The sequence below is a fragment of the Colossoma macropomum genome, unplaced genomic scaffold (genome assembly GCF_904425465.1).
Source record: "Colossoma macropomum unplaced genomic scaffold, Colossoma_macropomum, whole genome shotgun sequence".
In the NCBI taxonomy this organism is placed as follows: Eukaryota; Metazoa; Chordata; class Actinopteri; order Characiformes; family Serrasalmidae; genus Colossoma; species Colossoma macropomum.
In genome coordinates this window covers 3,692,563-3,716,281 of record NW_023494810.1, presented here as the reverse complement: position 1 = coordinate 3,716,281, position 23,719 = coordinate 3,692,563, and the positions used below count along the sequence as shown (strand labels likewise).

The 23,719-nt window shown below is 40.4% G+C and overlaps 1 protein-coding gene across 1 annotated transcript; it reads left to right on the top strand.

Moving 5' to 3' along the window:
* The first annotated feature begins 1,846 nt into the window (after window positions 1–1,846).
* Window positions 1,847–5,267, top strand: ppp1r3db (protein phosphatase 1, regulatory subunit 3Db). Its single transcript, XM_036559738.1, has 2 exons — window positions 1,847–2,092; window positions 4,222–5,267. Exon 2 carries the CDS (start codon window positions 4,234–4,236, stop codon window positions 5,131–5,133), a length of 900 nt encoding a protein of 299 aa, XP_036415631.1. The 5' UTR covers window positions 1,847–2,092; window positions 4,222–4,233; the 3' UTR covers window positions 5,134–5,267.
* Window positions 5,268–23,719: the final 18,452 nt, after the last annotated feature.

The following is a 23,719-nucleotide window of genomic DNA, read 5'->3' as shown; positions in this document are numbered from 1 at the left end:
TAATTTAACTACATCAACATCTCACAGAGCTCTGATCATGGTTCAGTCTTTATCAGATGTTGTTCTTCTGTTTTTTAGAATATCATTTTATTTTATTTTGTTTTATCGTATCATTTTAGTAATATTTCCGCCATCCAACACTTTGCCTTGATTCGTGCTCCACCCGTAATGAGTTCTTTCACAGAAGCACATAAACTTTACAAAAAACTTCTTCACTAAGGGGAGCATCATAATACAGAAAGTTTGAGTAGTTTATTAATTTTTCAATTTCTTTTGTATAGGTGTGAAAGGTCACTCAGATCAGGTGAAAGTTTTGTTAGCATTGTGGCTAATTCATTGTCGTTTCCAACCTTCCAACCTGCCCGTTTTCAGTGAGCCACTATGCAGTCCAGCAACACGGATCTTCAAACTGGAAAGTCAACGTTGGATAATCTAAACTGATTGTGATTTTCTCCAGTGTTCTGTAATGTTTGTCCAACATCGCGACAGCTAACATACAATAAAAGAACACATTCGTAGCTGGGGGCCGTGGATCACTTTTAGCAGGCGGACACACAAGTTGCCATATGAATTTTTTTTAAAAGTAACTTTGTTGATATTTGCGGAGCCCAAAGGTGACACAGTGATTATTTTGGTGTGACCACAAAGTTTGTGGCCTCAGTAATTCAGTAAATTAATTTCTGGCCTCAGTATAGTAATTCATGGCCTCAGTATATTAATTTTTGGCCTATATGTAGTAATTTATGGCCTCGATATATTAATTTGTGTCCTCAATAATTCATGACCTCAATATATCAATTAGTGGCCTTATTTTACTAATTTGTGGCCTCAATATAGTCATTTGTGGCATCAATATATTAATCTATGGACTCAATATAGTGACTTTTGGCCTCAATACAGTAATTTGTGGCCTCAATATAATTTGTGTCCTCCATATAGTAGCTCATGGCCACAATATGCTAATTTGTGGCCTCAATATCATAATTTGTGGCCTCAATACATTAATTTATGGCCTCAATATAGTAATTTATGGTTCAATACAGTAATTTGTGGCCTCAATATATAATTATTTGTGGCCTCAATATAGTTATTTGTCTCTCAATAATTTGTGGCCTCAATATATCAATTAGTGACCTCATTATACTAATTTGTGGCCTCAATATATTAATTTATGGTCTCAATATAGTGATTTATGGCTTCAATACAATAATTTGTTGCCTCGATATATAATGATTTGTGGCTCTTATATAGCAATTTGTGTCCTCAGAATAGTAACTCATGGCCTCAATATATCAATTTGTGGTCAAACCTTATTAAAATGTTCACCATTTCACCTTAGTTGCTCCATAGATATTAGAGAATTGTAAAGGGCTACTAAAGGTTACAGATTTTTCAACTTCAAATGATTCAGTGTTTCTAATTTCGTCCACAAACCTTAAAGTTGGAACATAAAAGTGAAATTTAAATGTGGTCTTAGATTGGCTCACATTATCACACAGCTTTAACATTTTTAGTAGTTCACACAATGAGAATCAAAAAGATTCGATTCACTGAAACGACTGAGTCGAATCACTAAAGTGATTCTCAATGCGAGGGATTATCCCGCATGGCCACGTGGGAAATGTAGTCGTGTAAATCTGCTCAGTGCAGTTTGTTACATCACCTGTTTCAGCTTTTATTTCGACTAATCATGGCAGTGCGTGGACAGTTTAGCCCACAGTCCTGCGAAAGTTCAGTGTATTATTTTTAGAGACAGCTGCAGCTGCGCATGTGCATGTCAGCGGCCCGGTGCTCTAATAATAATCGCTATCGTTGTACATCCGAACTGCACCTCCCAGCGGGAAACAACGCTAAATGTCAGAGGTGCTTATGTGCTCATACCCAAGACTGCTACCGTTGAACGAGTGGAACCTGTATCAGTGTAGAGGCTTAGAGTAAATGCAGTAAATCTGAGACGTTGGTGGGCGAAGGGTGGGCAAAGTTGTCCATAGAGTTGGCAAATGAAGTGGCACGACGTGAGAATCTGCACATCGTCCAGATAGGTGTGTCCACTTTCTCAGCTGGAGTCAGTATGAACCTTTGCCTTCATTAGGTAAGTTTTGCAAAATGTCTGTGAGAAGAGACCAGTTGTACTCTGACATAGACTGCATGTATATTCAGTTTGACTTCTTAACAGGAGTTTGCATGAAGTTACTACTATGATTATCCAGATATACTGTCTGTTTGGTCTGATATTAACTACCAGACATTTACAGCGTATGATATTTCAGTCCTTCTGTTAATGTGCAACTTGGGAAAACCCTGAAAAAGCTTGTTTTGGATTCATTGTTTTGTGATAGCCAATGCATTTACACCGATCAGGCATAACGTTATGACCACCTGCTTGTTTCTACGCTCATTGTTCATTTTATCAGCTCCACTTACTATATAGGTGCACTTTGTAGTTCTACAGTTACAGACTGTAGTCCATCTGTTTCTCTGCATACTTTGTTAGCCCCCTTTTACCCTGTTCTTCAGTGGTCAGGACCCCCATGGACCCTCACAGTGCAGGTACTATTTGGGTGGTGAATCATTCTCAGCACTGCAGTAACACTGACGTGGTGGTAGTGTGTTCAAACACAGCAGTGCTGCTGGAGTTTTTAAACACCTCAGTGTCACTGCTGGGCTGAGAATAGTCCACCAACCAAAAATAGCCAGTCAACAGCATCCTGTGAGCAGCGTCCTGTGACCAGCGTCCTGTGACCAGCGTCCTGTGACCACTGATGAAGGACTAGAGGATGAACAACACAAACTGTGCAGCAGCAGATGAGCTATCGTCTCTGACTTTACATCTACAAGGTGGACTGACAAGGTAGGAGTGTCTAATAGAGTGGACAGTGAGTGGACACAGTGTTTAAAAACTCCAGCAGCACTGCTGTGTCTGATCCACTCAGACCAGCACAACACACACTAACACACCACCACCATGTCAGTGTTACTGCAGTGCTGAGAATGATCCACCACCCAAATAGTACCTGCTCTATGAGGGTCCATGGGGGTCCTGACCACTAAAGAACAGGGTAAAAGGGGGCTAACAAAGTATCAGAGAAACAGATGGACTACAGTCTGTAACTGTAGAACTACAGAGTGCGCCTATATAGTAAGTGGAGCTGATAAAATGGACAATGAGCGTAGAAACAAGGAGGTGGTCATAATGTTATGCCTGATCGTTGTATGTACATCTGCCTAATCAGCCTAAAGCGGTTTGGCTCCACACACTCACCTTGAAGTTATAAGGAGTGTTTCAGCTTGGAGTGCTTTTTTTGAATGAGTCACAATACAGGACAGCCAATCAGAACGGAGGTCGTTTGCATACACCCATCTTGACAAAAACAGCCTGTTCAGTTTTAAGGGACAGAGGTTGGAAAATGGTGATGTAAAAATGACTTATGACCATTTTTGGTACATAAACCCACACAAATGACATAATTGGACCAATTTAAGAAAAACAAGTAGGGCCTTTTAAACACCTAGTTATCCCAAGGTGAGGTTCTCCTATCATCAAATTTGAGTACATGTATGTTAACCCCTTAACATGGTATGTTGAGACTTCCAACCCTCTCTAATAACTTTATAATGATTCAGTCATTGGCATTGTTACTGAATGATAAGCCATCCCAGAGGAAAGAAATATTGTAAATGAATCTCCTCTTGATCTCAGGTTCTTCTCCTAGATACGGTTCAGTCCAGTTTGAGATTAGAGTGAGACTGAAGCCATTTTTCCCCTGTTTCTGAAATTCGGCTCCTGAGAAATAAAACTCATATTTTCTCACTTTGATCAAAATATTGTCACACGTGTGGCTTAACTCTTTAGTATCTGACTCGTCTCAGCCCAGCCTCAGCTGAGTAATATCTCCATAAGAAAAGTGTGAGATTTCGTTTTCTTATAGAGCTCTAGTGCAGAAGGAGAACTCACGATTTTCTCCTTCATCCCCAGAACTTCCCACAGTAAAACGCTGACGTTAATCTCCTCTTTTCCCCTAATAGGGGTTTGGGAGAAACAATTCAGAAATCAGTGATCCTTCATCAATATAATATTGAGATCTGCTTTATTTCTCTGAGACAATCCTGAGACAGAATTTTTTCCCTCTGGGTTTGGATGTGGACGTCCATGGAAGTTTCAGTGGTTCAAAAAAACGTTTGGTTTAAAGACCCTAACTGAGTCCTTTTTGTCTCCCAAAGCTGTGGCAAAAAATGTCAGCGTCCATCAATCCACCATCTCCTGGACAGCTGGAGTCAGATATGCAGTCTTTAAATGGGCTCGCTGAAGTGTCACGACCTGTCAGGACCATCCGCCTCCGACACATCTTCGACCCCCAGCCTGTTCCTCCGAGGAAGCCAGTGGCGATACGGCCCCCCAGCAATCTGCCACCTCCGAAAGAGTGGGTAACCAGCCAAAGTTTGAACTGTGAGCCAGAGCCCAAGGCCATCGTGCGGAAGAGATCCAAGTCCTTCTCCTCTTCCTCCGACCGGAGGACCCGCAGGGGCTCGCAGGTCCGCTTTGTAGACTCTTTGGGCCTGGAGCTTGTGCATGTGAAGTTCTTTAAAGCTAGCGAAGACCCCACTGTGCCCCTGCACGTCATCAGCAGGTTGCTGGCTAGCTCCGAGCTCGCCTATGGGAAGAACTTGGAGCTTTCTTTGCCCTACTTTCAGCCATTTTTTCCAGAGGACATGGCCACCCAGCCTGATTTCCTCCAGCGCCTGAGCCGTCAGCGTGTTTGTCTGGAGCAGGTCCAGTGCTCTGAGTTGGGCATCATTGGTACAGCGCAAGTCTTAAACCTGGCCTTTGAGAAAGACGTCACAGTGCGCTATTCTTTCACAGACTGGAACAGCAGCGCCGACTGCAAAGCATGTTGGGTTTTTACCATGCACAGAAACGGAGCTGAGCCAGAATCCGACGTTTTCCGCTTCCGCCTGCCCGTGCCACCGTTTATCCTGAAACCTGGAGCAACGCTGCAGTTCGCAATCCGCTTCCAGGCACTCGGAGTGGAATACTGGGACAACAACGGTGGACACAATTACAAACTGACCTGCCATACGTACAAGCTGACTGTCCCCAAAGAATGTGAGGACAGCATGGTGCACTTCACATAAGCCACCACAAGGAGGTGCCATGAGATCTGCGCATCCCGGTTCAAAAGGAAAGCATTTTCTTCCATCTCTTATAAGAAGCACCCTAGTGCTCAGTTTTCATGTTTGTCCTTGAGCACATGAACAAACGCCAGTAAAGTGCATATATTGCCAATTTTTATTGGTAAAAATATTTGTAAATGTTTCTGTGAATTTAGAAATGAGAATTTTACTCAACAAAATGCTTTTTGTATGTTCATAATCTGGTAATAAACATAGTTATGATAATAATTAGGGGCGCACAAGCATCTAATTGGTATGGGCAGGTAATTATCAGTATCAGACAGTATCAGACAGATTTGACCAACATTTCAGACTGACATTTTGATGATACCTTGATTGTATTCTGGAATAGGCAAGGCTTGGCTGTTGTGCCAAAATGTATGCATTTAATTAATTTCACTTCATTTCTAATCTCTACAAACACGTTACATTCTTCTGTTACACCGATCCAGGTGGATTAGGCATAGGCAGATATGTACATGAAAAATACTGGTTTTCAAAATTGGCTCAAAATTCCTATCGGTGCATCCTAGTAACAGCTAAATATATTGTATACATTTTTTTTAAGATTTACTGTGTCCACTGTTCGCCTGTATTACAGCTCCCATTCTTTTCAGGAGGCTTGCTATCAGTTTTTCAAATAAACCTTCAGGGATATTCTTCCACACTTCCAGAGTTCAGTCTTAGAAGTTGGTTTAGCATTTTCTGCTCCTCATGAACCAAATAATCCCGAACACATTCAGTGATGTGGAGGTCTGGACTCTGAGGTGACCAGTGCATTGTTCTGAGAACACCAGCAGCTTCGTTGTTTGATTTGCAAATTTCCTTTTCTCAGTGAGGCTTCTGGCAGCTACACGTCCGTCAGACCCATAGCGCTGAGTCGTCTTCTCACAGTGGAAAGACAGACAGAGGCGCCTGTAGTCTTTTTCAAATCTGAGGGAGTGGAGCTTGATTTTCTCTGCTCTCTCAAAGATGAGAGAGCAGAGAAAAAGTCTGGTTCCATTGACTTACAATACTTTCCTTCTCCTGTAAAGTTATCATTTTGGAGAAGGTTCAGGTTTATATATATGTGCTGCTGGAGTTTTTAAACACCTCAGTGTCACTGCCGGACTGAGAATAGTCCACCAACCAAAAACAGATGAAATCTTGAAATACTGTTTATTGATGGTGACCATTTTGGTGTCTACCGGGTCTCTTATGGTTGTTAGGGGGCCTCTTGTTTATATGCAAGAGGATTTTTTTACATCAGATCTCCTCAGAAATATCTCCTGAAAAATCAATATCGTAAAAACAACAAACGATTTGACTGGATATTAACTAAACGAAGAGTGGTCTCTGACTTTTACACAGTTCTTAATGTATTTGTATAGTTTTTCACGTTCTTCTTACATTAAAGAGAACTCTACACGCTACAAGCATTCGTCTTATCCCAGCTCTCTAAAAGTGCGCTGATGGAATTTGTTCACTTGTCACTCGTCTGCCTGTTGACCCAGTTTTACGACTGACTGTCTGGAGCGCTCTGCTGTCTACTCACCCTGAGTTATACACACAGGACTGCGATAGAGGATCATACAACGGAATTAAATAGACTAGCATTTTAAAGCCAAGTGTCTTTGGATGGTGCAGAAACCAGATGTAGTTTGCAGATGTAGAAAACATTCACAAAAATCACAATATTAAACGGATATTGTTTTTAATGTGGGCCTGCATGCAGTCGTTTGGAAGAACAATAACAGTCACGTGTGAATACTCATTATTTTAGTTGCGAAGAGGTATTTATGTGCTTTTTCAGTTTTTACATAATTTGAAAATGCCTGTTGGCCTTTACATTGTGTGTAAATTACATGAAGAATGGACCAAAAGAAACGGCCCAAAACTACTTGGAAAAAAGTCTGGTTCCATTGACTTACATTAAAAGTAAAGTATGTTTTTTCCTTCTCCTGTAAAGTTACCATTTTGGAGATTTTCTTCCGACAACAGCAAAATATAGTTTTCCATTCTTTGGCACCTTTAAATTATTGAAATTTGTTTCTAAGACAAGGTTAATTGTGGAAAATAGTAAAAATGAAGATAAAAATAAACAGTGTAAATGTAACCTTAAAGGTACAACAGTGGTATTCAATTTTTTCCTTCTCCTGTTATCATTTTGGAAAAGGTTGAGGTTATATATACATATACATATATACAATATATATATATATATATTCTTTTAATTAGTGAAGTTAATCACCCTTTGGTGACACGGGTGCTCAAATGCACACTCAGCATAATTTGTATAATTTGCATTGAAAAGCAATGACCAATAGAATCGGACCCTCTGGAGCAACTGCACATGAGCCTAAGGGGCAGTATTTGGGCTGTGGAGCAGCGGAACTGTGTTTTCCAGAGTAATGGAGCTCCATCCAGTACATTTGGGGTGAGTTGGAGTGGAGTTTGTGATCCAGAACCAATCATCCCACATCAGTACCTGACCTCACTAATGCTCTTGTGGCTGAATGCAATGAAATCCCTACAGCAATGTTCCAACATCTAGTGTAAAGCCTTCCTAGATGAGTAGAGGCTGTACTGCAGCAAAGGGGGACAAACTCCTTAATAATCTCATTGATTTCTGAAGAAACGTGACATGAGTAGGTGTCTATGGACTTTTGGACATATATCCGATATAAACTCCAGCTCCTTCAGATAATCTCGACCTTTCGCCTACAGAAGGCTCACTCTTTTGGCAGCCAGTGGCATCTGAGGCGGGCGTCCTTCCATGCTTGACCCTGACGCAAGGGCATATGATACACGACCTGAGGTATTCTGCGGCTCTGTGTTACGAAAACAAGCTTAGCTGTCAGCTTTGACCAAAGCCAGAGGGAGTCACATCGGGGCCAGCTGTGCAAACTGGAGCAGTAATGATATTTGGGTGAATAAAACCTAGCTTGCATTACTTAGTCTACTTAATGATTCATAAATCTGCGGATTATTGTGCATTACTGTAATATGCGGTAATTGCCACTAATGTAGCACAAATGCCGGCCTCTCTGCTTTGCCCTCAGATTACCAACCTGGATGGCACCCAGGCTGCCTTTCGCTTTCAGACAACCCATTATATAAACACTTTTGTGAACTTTTTAAACTGTTTTTCTACGAATTCATGATGGATTACTTGTCTGGTGCGGCCACAGTAAAGTACCAGTCAAATGTTTGGACACATCTAATCATATTTAAGTTTGTCATAATTTTAAAGGGACACTCTGAAAGGCCAAAATGAAAAATGTATCCACCTTAACTCTGTTTTAAACATGCCTACTCTTCGGTCATGCCCCTCTGGTCTCAAGAATGAGATCTTCCGGTTTAAAGACTAGCAAAACCTCCTTCTGATGAGGTATCTTCACTGTAAAACCTGATGAGTTGAGTGAACTTAAGGAAACCGATCTAATTTAAGTAACTCAAATCATTTGACCATGAGTAATTCACTGAACTGAGTATGAACAACACAATTGTTTATTGCTGTATACGCTTAAGTATATTGAGTAGATCACTCCTTTGGTCTTAAATGATTGAGTATTTTGGACTTCTAATAATGGTACTAACTCAATACAGTTAAGTAATTATAACTTATATTTGCTGCTTTTACACTCTACTCTACAACTCTAGCCACTCAAGTTTAGCTAACTCAGTTTCTTCCATTAAAAGCTAAACTAGGCTTTAATTTTAACAAATTTATACTGAATGGTAGAACATTTTTACAAGAATGCCTTAAACAGTTTTACTTAATATTGCTCTGGACCATCTCGCCCAATAGTGACAGTTCAGCCCAGAATGCAGAAGTGGTCTGAAGTGTCCTGAACCCCACTCAGCAGGTGGAGTCATGGCAGCTCAGCTTACTCTGCACCAAGTTACAGGCAGTACTGACTGAGATTAGATGAGTTCCCAAATTTAGAAAATAAATAAGCGCCCAAGAGAAGGGAGGCTGGGGAAAATGACAACACAGAGATGGTAGGTTAAAGAAGGTGGAATAACACCCAATATGCAAATACATGCCGCCAAGAGCCAAAAGGAATAATGCAAGTTTTACTCAAGGTTGCATTGACTGAGCTTTCATCAAGTAAAGCTGAGAAGTCTTAACAAACTAAACTAAACTGCAAGACATTGATTCAACTCCAAGATCCCATTTGAATGTCCAAAGTGGTCAAAAGTTACATGAAAAGCATGAGAAGTCCAAATCATTTGAATGTAAACCCAACGCTGTCTGTACCCACCTGTAACGTCAACTTAAATAAAAATAGTGAACATAAAACACTTGAATAAAGTTATCTTAACTCAAAATATGCTAACAAATGATTTCACTCAAAATGACTGAGTTACTATCTCAACAATTCATTTATGAGTTGGTTTGGATTTGTCAGATTAAGTTACTCCAACTTTCTGTGGTATTTAAGTTGTGTTAACTCAGGCAAAATACTCTTCAGTCTGTAGGACAACTAAGGATTATATAAGGAATAGTATGCGTTACTAGATTTGCATTAGTAAGTGTAACAGATGAGTAAAGTAAACCCCAAAATGAGTGTAATTGTTACCTTTTACAGTGTTGAAGTTTTGAGGAACTTCTGAAAAATTTTAACTTATTTGGATTTTTTCCCATGCTAGTTGGCTTCTGCTAAGCCGAATAGTCCATCTGTATACAGCCTCTACGTTAGTGGATTTCCGTATCGCTGTGGGGGGGATACGGCTGCATGACGTGTTTGTGAAATGCATGCAGAGTATTGTAGTGAGAAAACAGTGATGGATAAAAACACAAAAAGGACAGAAAATCATGAATTCTGTCAAACTGATGATGCTGAGGGATGCAATGCTGCGCTACAGACCACATAACACAAAAAGTAACATTAAATTAAATGAGTTTTAGGCTGGAATGCACCTTTAAAAGCATTTAGTTCTAAAAGCCTGTGTGTAAAGGTGTTATAAAATGCATTTATTCAGTACTTTAAATGATTCTCTGATGTCTACATAGAAGGTATGTGCCTTTGGTTGGGGTGAAAAATGCACAGATGCGGTTTTACACAACATTTACAATGCTGTGGTTTGGCCTAGAATGAAACAAGCTATTCTTCCCTTTTTTGGTGGGAGAGATAACTAACAAATTCAAAGTAAAGCTGTCTGGGGTCCTGTTAAAGATGTGGGAGCTGAAGTTGGCTTCCTATTCGCCAGATTGTTTTGCGGATTGTCTGTTCTGTGTTAAATGGTGCTGCAGTTACATTCTGGCGCTTTTACAAGCTGTAGCATTTAAGGTGGAACAAGCTGTAGCATTTAAGGTGGAACAAGCTGTAGCATTTAAGGTGGAACAAGCTGTAGCATTTAAGATGGAACTGGCTGCCAAAAAGGAAGCCAGCCTTGTTTAAAACCCACCGTTGGCAGTTCGGTTCCTTAGCAAGGGTATGAAAAGTGCCGACATCCCGTCCACAGCCTGGAACAGTACATTTCTGCAAATAGTCCACCATTTTAATTGCTGTTGCTCTGTTGTTGTTGTTTCGATCGGCTAGAACGTCGGCTGCTGTATGTAATTTTTGGGGGTATAAATATTAATGTGTAAAGACTGTTACGTAACAATTTAGGATTTCGGAATTGGCCCGTTTTACTGCCCTCTTTTACAAATACAGGATTTGCATTTAAAGGAGGAAACAGAACAGTGTTTGAGGTTCAGGATATGTCAGTTCCACATACTGAACTCTCCTTATTCAACTATGCTGATGTAAATCGCTGCTGTTGGAACAAAACCTCGATCTTCATTTTTGTCGTTTTTCAGTTTTGACATATTTTGAAAATGCCTGTTGTTCTTTACATTGACTGTAAATTTCATGATGAATGGACTAAAAGAAACGGCCCAAAATGACTTGGAAAAAAGTCTGGTTCCATTGACTTACATTAAAAGTCAAGCAGGTTTTTTCCTTTTCCTGTAAAGTTACCATTTTGGAGATACGAGGTTTTCCTCTGACAACAGCAAAATATAGTTTTTCATTCTATGGCACCTTTAAATGATTGAAAATGTTTAAAATAAAAAATAAAAGTGTCACACAAAAATATGCTGTGCAGGTACATTTTTCATCCATCAAGGTGCAACAGTGGTTTTAAGGTCTGATTGTGAACCTTAAATAAGTTTTTCCAGGTGAAAAGTTCGTATTTGTACCTTTTCATTACCAAAAGTTGTAAAACAGAGCAATAAAATAAAAATCCTGGAGACGAGACGGGGTGTGTGGAGTCAGTACAGCTTAGAAAATACAACTGCAATGAATTACGGTACAATTATGTTCCTGAACTAAAGGTGCTGAAGACGTAAGGGTACCACCCCAGTGACAGTGTAGCACCTTTATTTTGAGAGTGTAGGTGTGTTCACACTTTTGACTGGCACTGTTTTTCTTGCCATAGTTGAAGCTGCAGGTTTATTTAGCCTTTCAAAAGTTTCGTCACTAGGCCGTCTCATCACATTCATACAAATTAAAGAAGTAATCTCCAGGCGGCGGTTACAATAATGCCATTGTGCTCGCTATAATTAGATTAGATTGACGAGGGAGTGGTAATGACCCCTAAAAGGCCTTTGAGAAACATCAGTAAATAGCTATAATACGCATAGCCTCTACTGCTTGTCCTTAGTGTCCCTTGACGAGAAATATATATATAAATTAAACAAACTAAAAAAGGATCAGCAGAACACAAGCTGCTCTGATCACTTTTAGTGCAGACTTTGCAGTCACCCTCTGACCTTGCTGCCTGGGGTTCCTGGCTGAGAAGGTGACACACAGAGAATAAGTTAATTAGTTTAACCCAGCTCATATGGGGGGCCAGCATGTGCTTATGTGATCTTTCTTGTGTTGCTTATACGGTTATTTTCATGTGAATTTAACGCAGCAGTGACTAGGCCTTAGGGTGGGTGATATAATATGATAATATTATATTATGATGTAAATTTTACTTTTTAATCATCTTTTCTGAGCATATAGTGGATATTGTAAGTGATATTCCTGTTTAAGGTTTCACTCTATAGTTTAGACGATGCCCACAGTCTGTGAAAGCATAACGATTCTGATAAGTGGATGCTTTAATGTGCAGTAAAATGTTGAAAAAAAGAACTGTAGTAATATATATATATATATATATATATATATATATTTTAAATGTAGCACTACTGGTTTGAGGGATATATATATATATATATATATATATATATATATATATATATATAAGCACGTAGCCCCTGCATTAAATAACTTTTTGTTCATCAAGGTACAAACAGTGTAAATGTCCCTTCAAAGGTACAACAGTGGTTTTAAGGTATGATTGTGAACCTTAAATAAGTTTTTCCAGGTCAAAACTTCGTATTTGTTCCTTTTCATAACCAAATGTTTTAAAACAGAACAGTAAAATAAAAGCCTGGAGACGAGACGGGGTGTGTGGAGTCAGTACAGCTTAGAACATATCATTTCAGTGGATTATGGTTCAGTTATGTTCCCTGACTAAAGGTACTGAGATGGACCCTTGAGGGTCCCACCCCAGAGACAAGAGGGGAACCACCCCTGTGACAGTTTAGTACCTTTATTTCTGAGAGTGTAGTCATGGCAGGAGAGGCATTTGAGGGGACAATGAGAACCAGATTTTGCAATCAGAACACCCTTGCCCATGGCTGGGTGTAACACGACAGGATGACGTAGACGCTCGCGGGTAAAAGTAGAATGAGAGGCTTTACTGATGAAAACACAATCCAAAATCGAAGTCAGTAAACAGGCATAGGTCGGATCCAAAAGGGGCAAAAAACACAGAAGCACAAACATAACCAAGCAAACAATCCGAAAAGGGGTCAGGCAAAAAGGCGAGTCAGAAACAGGGCAAAAATGTCAGAACCAGAATAACACAAACAGATATAAACGCTCAGTAGCTCTTGGTACAGAAGCAAAACCACACAAAGAACCGGGCCTACAAGCTTTATACTGAACTAATCAATGAACTACAGGTGGACATGATCAGTACTCTGGAGAGTTAGGAGCGCGAGAGTGAGGCAGGAGTCACGTGATCCCCCAGGGGGTTCTGGGAGATGGAGTCCTCAGAGCCGAAGGGAGTTGTGACACTAGGCTAGCCTGAGAAAACTAAGTAAACTTCATAATGCAAGCTGTTTTTTCAGTCCATGCATGAAATACATTAACTTTGTGAATAATTGCTTCATCTGGCTTAAGCTTCACGTTTACGATGCGAACTGTGCTGTGTTACCCTTCTCTTTTTGTTGCTAGCTGTGTAGCTAGCTTAGCTTGTTACATCAGCAGTCATGTTTAACTGTTTAACAGGAGTAGTTTCATACATAAAACCCAGTTTCAATACAGCAAATTGAATGTTGCTTTGAAAGAAAGTGTTTTGAAGAACTTGATTGTGGTTTATGAACAGTTTTGTCTGCGTTTTATCACATTTGGAAAGGAAATTCACAGATTTCAGTGATTTCTTGCTGCTGAAGTTTACGTTTGTTATGGCTGTAAATCGCTACAGGCACCATGATACGATATCATTACGATACTTGAGCCACTCCAGATAGCAAGAGAATAGCAGGCCACTGTTGGCCCCCTGGCAGCAAAGCTTGCAGCCCACTGGCTTTTTGCTCAGCTTTTTTCGGGCGGCCCACTGCAGCCCATCATTTTATATTGGGTCCATGGTTGCTTGCCAATGACACAATAAGCTAAAGTAACTACATTATTTGGTGGAATACTTGTTTATGTTGATTAATAATAATAATAACGAATTATTTTCTGAAAAAGTGTGTATTTTATCATAGTTTAATGTTATAAGCCACGAGAGGCCTTGCATTACTGCGATTTTATCAAGGGGAAGGGTGTTCTTGACCTAAAACTCCCTTTCCCATAAAAAAATGCACAGCCTTGTGGCTTATTGCTTTAATATCTCAGGTCTCCTTTTGGTCTAATGTTATTTTTCCTAAAGATATTTAAGAGAGTCACCATTAAGTCTCCTGCGAATTCAACAATTTTCCTCTGGGATATCACCCACATGGTGATACTAGGCCATGGGGGTGGGTTTAAATACTGGCTTTTTGCTCTATTTTGCTTTTTTTGGGTGGGCCACAATATAACTCATGTTATATTAGGCCTAGTCGTTAATATTTTTCTCTTAATTCATTTTCAAAATATGAAAAAAACACCATGTGGATTAAAATATGTTTGAGGACATTAAAAACTAGTTAGACCTTGCATGCAGGACAGTAATCTTGGTGGTCCGAGGGTGGTCTAGCAGTGTTTTACAGCGGAGTGCCAACATTACCAAGCATATGCTTGCTATTAGGGATGATACATAAACATACTCACACAGACTTTCTCTGTTACATCACATATTTAAGCGGGAAAGAAAATCAGAACGAATCTCATTAGAACCATATTAAGAACTATTGTTTTCTTTTTTAATAATGTTGCCCGTTGTTTTTTAATAATAGACAGGTATGTACTATATAAGGCTGTTTTCCCTGCTGAAAGAAACAGCGCAGATCAGCATGCATTCCATGCTGATCTATGCAGGTCTAAACTGATTTATGCTGGTCTAGTGTTGGTCTAGTTGTTCACCCAGCATCTCTCTCTCTCTACATGGCTCTGAATATACCCACACCTATGACCACCTCACAGTGACTGAACTCTGTTTCACTGCGCCACGGCTCGAAAAATCCTTGTGTTGTTAATGGAACAATCTTTGACTCTAATGCTGCTCGCAGGAACCACTGAGTATGCTGACTGAGTAAGAACCCGTTTTTTGTTTAAACTGAGTGGCTGGCACCTTATTTTCTTAACTAGAACTAGACTGGTCAGCTAGCTAGCAGGCTACAAGATAGCTAACAGCCTAAACAATTCACCAGATTCACTATAAAAGGGCAATATAAAACACTAAAAGATGTCCTTGAATGACTGACACACTTTAAATGTCTGTTTTTCAGTAAGAAGTAGCATCAAACTCAGGCTGAATCCCAAACGGCTCCGTCCTCCCTAAATAGTGTTCTAGCTATGAAAGTTTAGAAATTCTAGCCTCTCCAGCCAAACAGTGCATCATTTATCGAGTGTGGATGTGTCTGAATCCCAAATTACTGTTTCTTAGCTGTATTTTGCTCTGTTGGGCTGCAGGATCCGGTATTTAAACTCCTACGTAGTGAACTATGTAGGGAGCAGGGAGCCGTTAGAGATTCAGCCCCAGCGTGAGAAGTGGGCGCCACTGGATTAGCGCTACATACGGCGTGGTGGTAATTTGGTGACCAAAAAGTATTTATAAAGTGAAAGTTTTACCATATTATCATTTGCTTATTGTTACTGAACGTTCTTCTCCTCTTTCAACGGTCCATGGTCGCTTGTCAACGACACAATATGCTAAAGGAACTACATTTCTTGGCGAAATACTTGTTTATGTCGATTATTATTAATAATAACAAATTATTTTCAAAAAAACTGTGTATTTTATCATAGTTTATGTTGGCCGCCGTTTTATAAAAGCAACAATCCACTTGAGTTACTGAGATTTTATAACAGAGAAGGGAGTTTTTAGCCTAATAAAACGCAGGGCCTCTCGTGGCCAATTGCTTTAATATCTCAGGTCTCCTTTTGGTCTAATTTTATTTTTCCTAAAGACATTTAAGGGAGTCACCATTAAGTGTCCTGAGCTTTCAACAATTTTATCACCCACATTAAGATTTGACCTCAATCTGATCTCCAGCGACTTCTGCTTCACCGTCCTCCACTTGGTCAATTTTCTTGCTTGGATGAGTCACGAGTCTCGGCTCTGTGGTCCTTCTCCCCACAAACACAAATCTATTCCGACCTGGTTCAGTCAGAAAAGGTTTGTTGTTGTGTGTGAGAGACCAGGTCAAGGAGATTCTGCTAACGGCGTACTCAAAAGACAGCGTCTGAAAAGAATCAAAAGGATGAAGAAAAAGGGTGCGACTGGATCTTCGTTCAGAACATATTTGCGCTTCTTCAACAATAGTGAAAAGAATAGACGAATAGCTGAGGCACTGCGTGATCACAGCCAGGCCATTACTGGCCCTTTCCTTTCAGGACAGACACCCACATCTCTGTACGAAAACAGGATGACCCACTTAAAGAGCATGAAAGGATCGAGCTACTCAACCTTCTGCTTTATGCATGAGCTTTAAATGCCTTTGTTAATATTAATCACTCAGGATTCTGTGGAAGTGACTGACTGTGTTTTGCCTGTAAGAGAATGGACTCCGATTGAGATAACAAAAGGATGACTGCACATCTGAAGCCTTCACAAGCTGTAAACAGGTCTCCTGTGGTATGTTGTTAACCAGGGCTTCGGTAATTGTGGGCCTGCAAATTAGAGACTGGCGGACTCACGTGCAGAAACAAGACAAACACACAAGCCATAAAAAACATGACTGAAAAAAACATGAGTCAACATGACTGAAGGGGGTAAAACTGAAGAACATTGTCTCAGACCTTCTGTGACTGCTTTGTGGGGAAATATGATATGGTTAGTCACTATTGGTCACTACAGAACCTGAAGGAGAACCAAGGCTTGATCCAAAGCAGAAAACAGAACTACTAAGATTTATTTACAAGTTTATTTTACAGATCACTGGGGTGACCAGATGGATAGTCTTAAACATTCATATTTCATTGTGTTTGCTCCAGGAGCACAGCAATGGGTGAGCCCACCTACCCACATTGACTTACAGGCCGACCCAATCAAATGGGGACAGAGTATTTATTATATTGTCATCGTCAGTTTTCTGCAGATTTAGTACTCATGATGCTCGTTAACTACAAAAGCTGAAGTGGACTGTTTCAAAATATCAAAGCAAACTTCTGCTTCACTACATCGAGTTATCATAACGTAATATAAATGGTCTATAAACGTTTTTCATGCTCACTGTGGCAGTATGCTTAACCTAGGATGTTTAGATTTGTGTTTTGATGTTTGCTGTGTTGTTTTTCTTTGTCTTTGTACATCTTAGTTGTCTGATTTTAACCCTTGTGTGGTGTTGATGTGTGTGTTACTCAGTGGTCTGTTGGACCCACCACATTATTGTTTCTTTAAATCAATACAGCCATAATAATTTATGTAAAAATACCAGATGTTTAAAATATCACAAGTGGCCAGCGTAGGGTTCTCCTTTAGCAGCTGTAGCCAGTCAGCAGCCTGTCCATGTTGGCCACCCTCACGCACACACACACACATATACAAACAGGCCATGTAGGAGGAGAACAGAGTGAAGGACACAGCACCTCCACATTTTTACTCCCCGCAGGTTCACCCAACACCACATGTATAATATAAATGTGTGGGGGGTGAACAGAGTGAAGACACTGAAAATGGGTTATTTTATATGATCTTCACAGAAAATGCGCAAAGGACAAGAATCTGAAGTTGAAATAATAATAAATCATGTCATTTTTTCTTTTGGTAAACATTGAAAACGGGTCCCACAGACCTGAACACCACACAAGGGTTAACTTGTCTTCATTGAGCTAAAGCCAGTCGCAAACAGAAGCATGAGTGGTGCTACAGTGGTGGTTGTTTTGTATAATCATTGTGTGAAAGTGTTGGAATAGGCAGGGTGAAGAGTCCACTACTGTCAGGAATAGGCTATGGCCTGCTGTTATAACACTGCAGGACAATTATTTCTACCCAGTTGGCCCTGCCCACTTTTTCACAAGCCTACCCAAAAACGCATTTCTGCCTACGCCAGTGGTTTGCTCTGAGCTTTTTGTGTGCAGACGGCTTTCTACACCTCTCTTTCCACTTACCAGGCTGTTTGGGCTCCATCAGCAGACTGTAAATCAGCATCCCAGGACTAGGTGTGATAAAACGATGCGCGCTGCAGTGAGGAAATGCAGCCCCGTTGTTGTTATGTAACCAGCACAGAGTTGCAGAGTGAGCTGCTGGCACTGCTACACTGAGATATGTCACACAAGCAGTAGATCAAACTCGCAAGAGGCTTTTAACATCAGTCAGCCCTCCCTTGTGTGTGTGCCTTGTGTATATAATGCATAAGATATCAACAGATACTGTATAAATACCAGATTAAAGTGATAGATTAGCAAGAAAAAAACTCATACAATTTTCCTCTTACCCCAAAAGTAATCAGTGAGACCTTAGACAAGATACCAGTTAGCAGTGTCGGGCTGATTCGAGCTAGGCCTTTAGTTCAGGCCATAAATGTCAAAACTTGGTCAAAAAAACAAGGAAAAAAACAATCGGACTACTATCTGCTAGCACCCTATTGGATTCTAGTAGTATATTAGCGTTAAGCTAACAGTGTAAACATTTGAAGCTTGTCAAAATCATCCCATATTTTATTTAAAGGCTGCAAAAGACATGAACATATAATTTTCCTTGTAGCCGTTTTACAACAACTCTTTTAGTAAAGATTCCTGGCACAGAACTGCTTTTTACCATTTCTGATAACTGCCTGAAATGTATCTAGGACCTCCAGAAGGCCTAGAATGATGTTTTTTCCTCACAGATTTGGTTCCATCCATTGTAAACCGGTCAAAATGTGATTGATTACACTGTCCTGAGTAATGTTAGAGGTTAATCTGACACATTAGGCCTTCAGTTCAGCTCCTGAAGTCCTAACCAATGGGAGTTCGCTTGGCTGTATCTACTTAGATACCACAGAGAAAAGAAATCCTGATTGGGTGATGTTTCTGTCACGAATATAACAAATTTGTTTACAATCAAAACTAAATGAAATATTAGTAGCAGTTCCTGTAGAGTTTGAATACAAAAAGCTCGATGATTCTATTAAATAAAACTAAACTAAAAATTACAGACATGTATTTTCCCATCTTGCTAAAGTGATTAGGCCTTGTCTGAAGCCCTGAGGGTTCCCCAATGAGAGTTACAGGGCTGATGTTGCTAACAAGTAACAAAAACTCATGTACACTAATAAGGTCAAAATTACAGACTGATCTTAGACCATGTTTTTTGTGTAAATAGCAGTCTGTCATCACAAAAATGCAGGTTGAAGATTGAGGCGGTTTGCATTTTGCTAATCTCTGGATGTTTCTAATACCTGTTAGCTTAGCCTCTTATTGTCTAGGGTATATTTTGGTTTGTCCAACTGAATTTACGTGACCAAATCGTAAGGCAAATTATTCAGTAACTGCATGAAATAAATGTAAATTTTTATTTTATTTATTTATTTTTTTGTAAAAGCTCCCCTCAAATTAACAGAACGTGTTTTATGATCACACATATTGCTATATGCTTACAATTTACTGCTGACAGCCAAAAATCTTAGACGCTCTTTGTATTATTTTATAAAAATAATTTGTACAGAGCAGATCACTGAAGAGACGCCATCTGTTTATAGTTTACAGCCCAGATTTGTGGAAAAATGGATCGACTTTCAGTAGAAAAAAACATTGTGAGTTCAGCTTCTTTTATTATAAGGGTTTAAAATGACATCACCCATCTATTTGACTGGAAAGAAGACAGTTACAGCTCTCATACGACCCCCACCTTTAGAATGTAGCTTATGAAATATGAAAGTTATGAGGAATATGACGAAGTGCGTTTTGGAACCACCGGTGGTCTCAAGGAGTTACAACAGCTCCGATGCAATACTAAAGAAGCAAACTTCAGAAACCAAACATGTCTTGGCGGATTGATTTGCCAAGCTGTTCATTTACTATTATGTCACTCATTTCCAAAATGAGGCCGTTTGACTGAATAATGTGCGTATGTGTGTCTGTCTGAGAGAGAGAGAGTGTAGGCGCTCCTCTGGGGTTTATGAGAAAGGACATTAGCGTCCCCTCAGGGAGATATGAGTGTGACGGTGGGATAGCTGCACCCCCGTGCTTCCTCTGCTCCTTTCTGGAACACATTGCCATTTTGGGTTCTCTCCCAGTCCCTCACAGCTCGCGCTTATATAACAGTTAAATATTTGTCCTCAAAAAGAAACACCCACTCCCTAAAAAAAGGAAAATCATGAGCTTTGATGAGGCACATTTTATACACCGTACCCTTAAAAATCCATTGTTTTTTTGTTAAATATCAATATGATTTTAATAAGACATCTGGTTCAACATGGACTTCTCCTGGAATTACATTCATATTTACAGTACAGCTGTAGGTAGTGATGTGCATGACTCATACAGGCTATACAGGCTGTATGAATACACTGACTGGCCGCTTTATTAGAAACTCTATTGCAGCACCACCTTGTTAGTGTGCAGTTAGAGACTGTAGCCCATCTGTTGATGTACTTATCATATTAGCCATCTTTGACCTTTATACCTTCATTATTTGTCAGTTTCTGACCACAGAGCCACTCTTAACTGGTTATGTTTGGTTGATGGGTCACTCCCAACCTAGATACCAGTGTGCCAAGAACCAGCACCACACACACTACCTCACTACCACAGTGTCAGTGTCGCTGTTGGGCCATCATCCAAATACTATCTGGTCAACAGCAGTCTTTTGGTCAGAAAGTGACCAACAATGAATGTAGTAGAGGTTGCATGACAACAGATGGGCTACAGTCTGTAACTACACACCTGTATTAGAGCCTGACTGCTATGACAGATGTCACCAAAACCAATAATGATTTTCAGGAGCTAAAAATTAAATATATAAAACCAATTTCATTTTATATGGTCAAAAATGAAACAGACTTTAGTTAAACAGTGCTTTACTGACTGATATGACTGCCAGATATATATAAGAAGCAAAGATGGGCAGAGGTTCACCAATCTGCGAAAAACTGCGTCTAAAAATTGTGGAACAATTTCCGAAAAATGTTCCTCAACATAAAACTGCGAAGACTTTGGATATTTGGATATTACAGTACATAATATCATCAAAGATTCAGAGAATCTGGAGAAACCCCTGTACGCAAGGGACAAGGCTGATGGTCAATATTGGATGCTTGTGATCTTCGGGCCCTCAGGCAGCTCTGCTTTAAAAACAGTATGATTCTGTACTTTAAATCACTGCATGAGCTCAGGAACACTTCCAGGAATCATTGTCTGTGAACACAGTTCACCACAATCCACAAACGCAAGTTAAAGCTGTATCATGCAAAGAAGAAGCCATATGTCAACACGATCCAGAAACGCTGCTGTCTTCTCTGGGCCAAAGCTTATTTAAAATAGACTGAGACAAAATGGAAAACTGTTCTTTGGGCAGATGAATCAAAATTTGAAATTATTTTTGGAAACCATGAACACCGTGTCCTGTGGACTCAAGAGGAGATGGACCATCAGCTTTTTATCAGTGCACAGTTGAAAAGCCTGCATCTCTGATGGTCTGGGGTTGCATTAGTACCTATGGCGTGGGCAGCTTAGACATCTGCAAAGGCTCTATCAATGCTGAACAGCATACAGAGGTTTTAGAACAACATATGCTCTCAGGATGTTTACAGACTGTTGTCAAAAGAAGAGAGGATGCTGCACAATGGTAGACACGGCACTGTCCCAACTTTTTAGAGATGCATTGCTGCCATCAAGTTCTAAATGAGTTAATGTTTTTCATGAAATGGGAAAATGTCTCACTTTCAACATCTGATATGTGTTCTATGTTCTACTGTACATAAAATATGGGTCTATGAGATTTGCAAATCATTGCATTGTTTTTATTTACATTTTACACAGCATCCCAACTTTTTCTGGAATTGGGGTTGGCCAATCTATCGGCCAGTTGATGGGCCCTAACCTATATAGCACACTTGTAAGGTACACTATATGTCCAAAAGTTTGTAGCCACCTTCTCTTCTACTGTTTCTTCTGAAATCGGGGATATTAAAATATAGTCTCTCCAGTAGTACCAGCCTCTACTCTTCTGAAAAGGCTTTACATTGCTGTGAGGATCTGATTGCATTCAGCCACAAGAGCATGAGTGAGATCAGGTACAGATGTTGGATGATTAGTTCTACATCACAAGTGTCACTCATTAATCCAGGAAACACAGATTAACTGCTCCACAGTCCAATGCTGGGGAGCTTTATACTCCTCTAGCTGAGCTTGGCATTGGGCATAGTGACATTAGGTTTATGTGTGGCTGCTCCAGAGCATCCCATTCTACTGGTCAGTGCTTTTCTAAGGAGATTATACAACCTGTGCAAAACTGAACGTCTGTATCAGCAGTGGATGCACCTTAAAGTAGCTGAATTCACAAACCAGAAGGGTGTCTGGGCACCTTTGGACATATAATGTAAGAGGATCTCATAAACCGGTCAGTGAATGGAAGTACATGGTATGAGTTTCTAATAAAGTGAATAGCAGGACTACATACACCAATCAGGCATAACATTATGACCACCTCCTTGTTTCTGCACTCATTGTCCATTTAACCACTCCACTTACTATATAGGTTCACTTTGTAGTTCTACAGTTACAGACTGTAGTCCATCTGTTTCTCTGCATACTTTGTTAGCCCCCTTTTACCCTGTTCTTCAGTGGTCAGGACCCCCATGGACCCTCACAGAGCAGGTACTATTTGGGTGGTGGATTATTCTCAGCACTGCAGTAACACTGACGTGGTGGTGATGTGTTAGTGTTTGTTGCGCTGGTCAGAGTGGATCAGACACAGCAGTGCTGCTGGAGTTTTTAAACACCTCAGTGTCACTGCTGGACTGAGAATAGTCCACCAACCAAAAATATCCAGCCAACAGTGTCCTGTGGGCAGCGTCCTGTGACCACTGATGAAGGACTAGAGGATGACCAACACAAACTGTGCAGCAGCAGATGAGCTATCGTCTCTGACTTTACATCTACAAGGTGGACTGACAAGGTAGGAGTGTCTAATAGAGTGGACAGTGAGTGGATACAGTGTTTAAAAACTCCAGCAGCACTCCTGAGTCTGATCCACTCGTACCAGCACAACACTCACTAACACACCACCACCATGTCAGTTTTACTGCAGTGCTGAGAATGATCCACCACCCAACAGTACCTGCTCTGTGAGGGTCCATGGGGGTCCTGACCGCTGAAGAACAGGGTAAAAGGGGGCTAACAAAGTATGCAGAGAAACAGATGGACTACAGTCTGTAACTGTAGAACTACAAAGTGCACCTATATAGTAAGTGGAGCTGATAAAATGGACAATGAGCGTAGAAACAAGGAGGTGGTCATAACGTTTTGCCTGATCGGTGTATATATTGAGTCTACATATGTTGCATAGCATTTTGCTTCACACCTGCTGTCCTACTTTGCCGTCTGCTTCTTCCTCTGTAACGGAGTCTGCGGTCAGCCTCACACAGCCTGTCACTGGACACAGGCCTGTGGTCAGGTTATGTGACTGCACTCTCTGAATGAGGGTGTGAATTATTGAAACGCGGGGTTGAATATACAGGACATCCAAGCATTTGCACCAGCCCTGCGCACGAGAACGGTAATCTTTAAGTAGGGTAGTGGACAGTGAACGTTAGCTGATAACCTAGACAGTAATACATTAAAGCCACACTGGGATGTTTAAAGCCGTTTTGTTTAGATCAGCTTTATTGTATGCATTTATTCTTGTAGACAAACTGCTACGTGCATTCTAAAGCTCAAAGACAGGAGCTGCT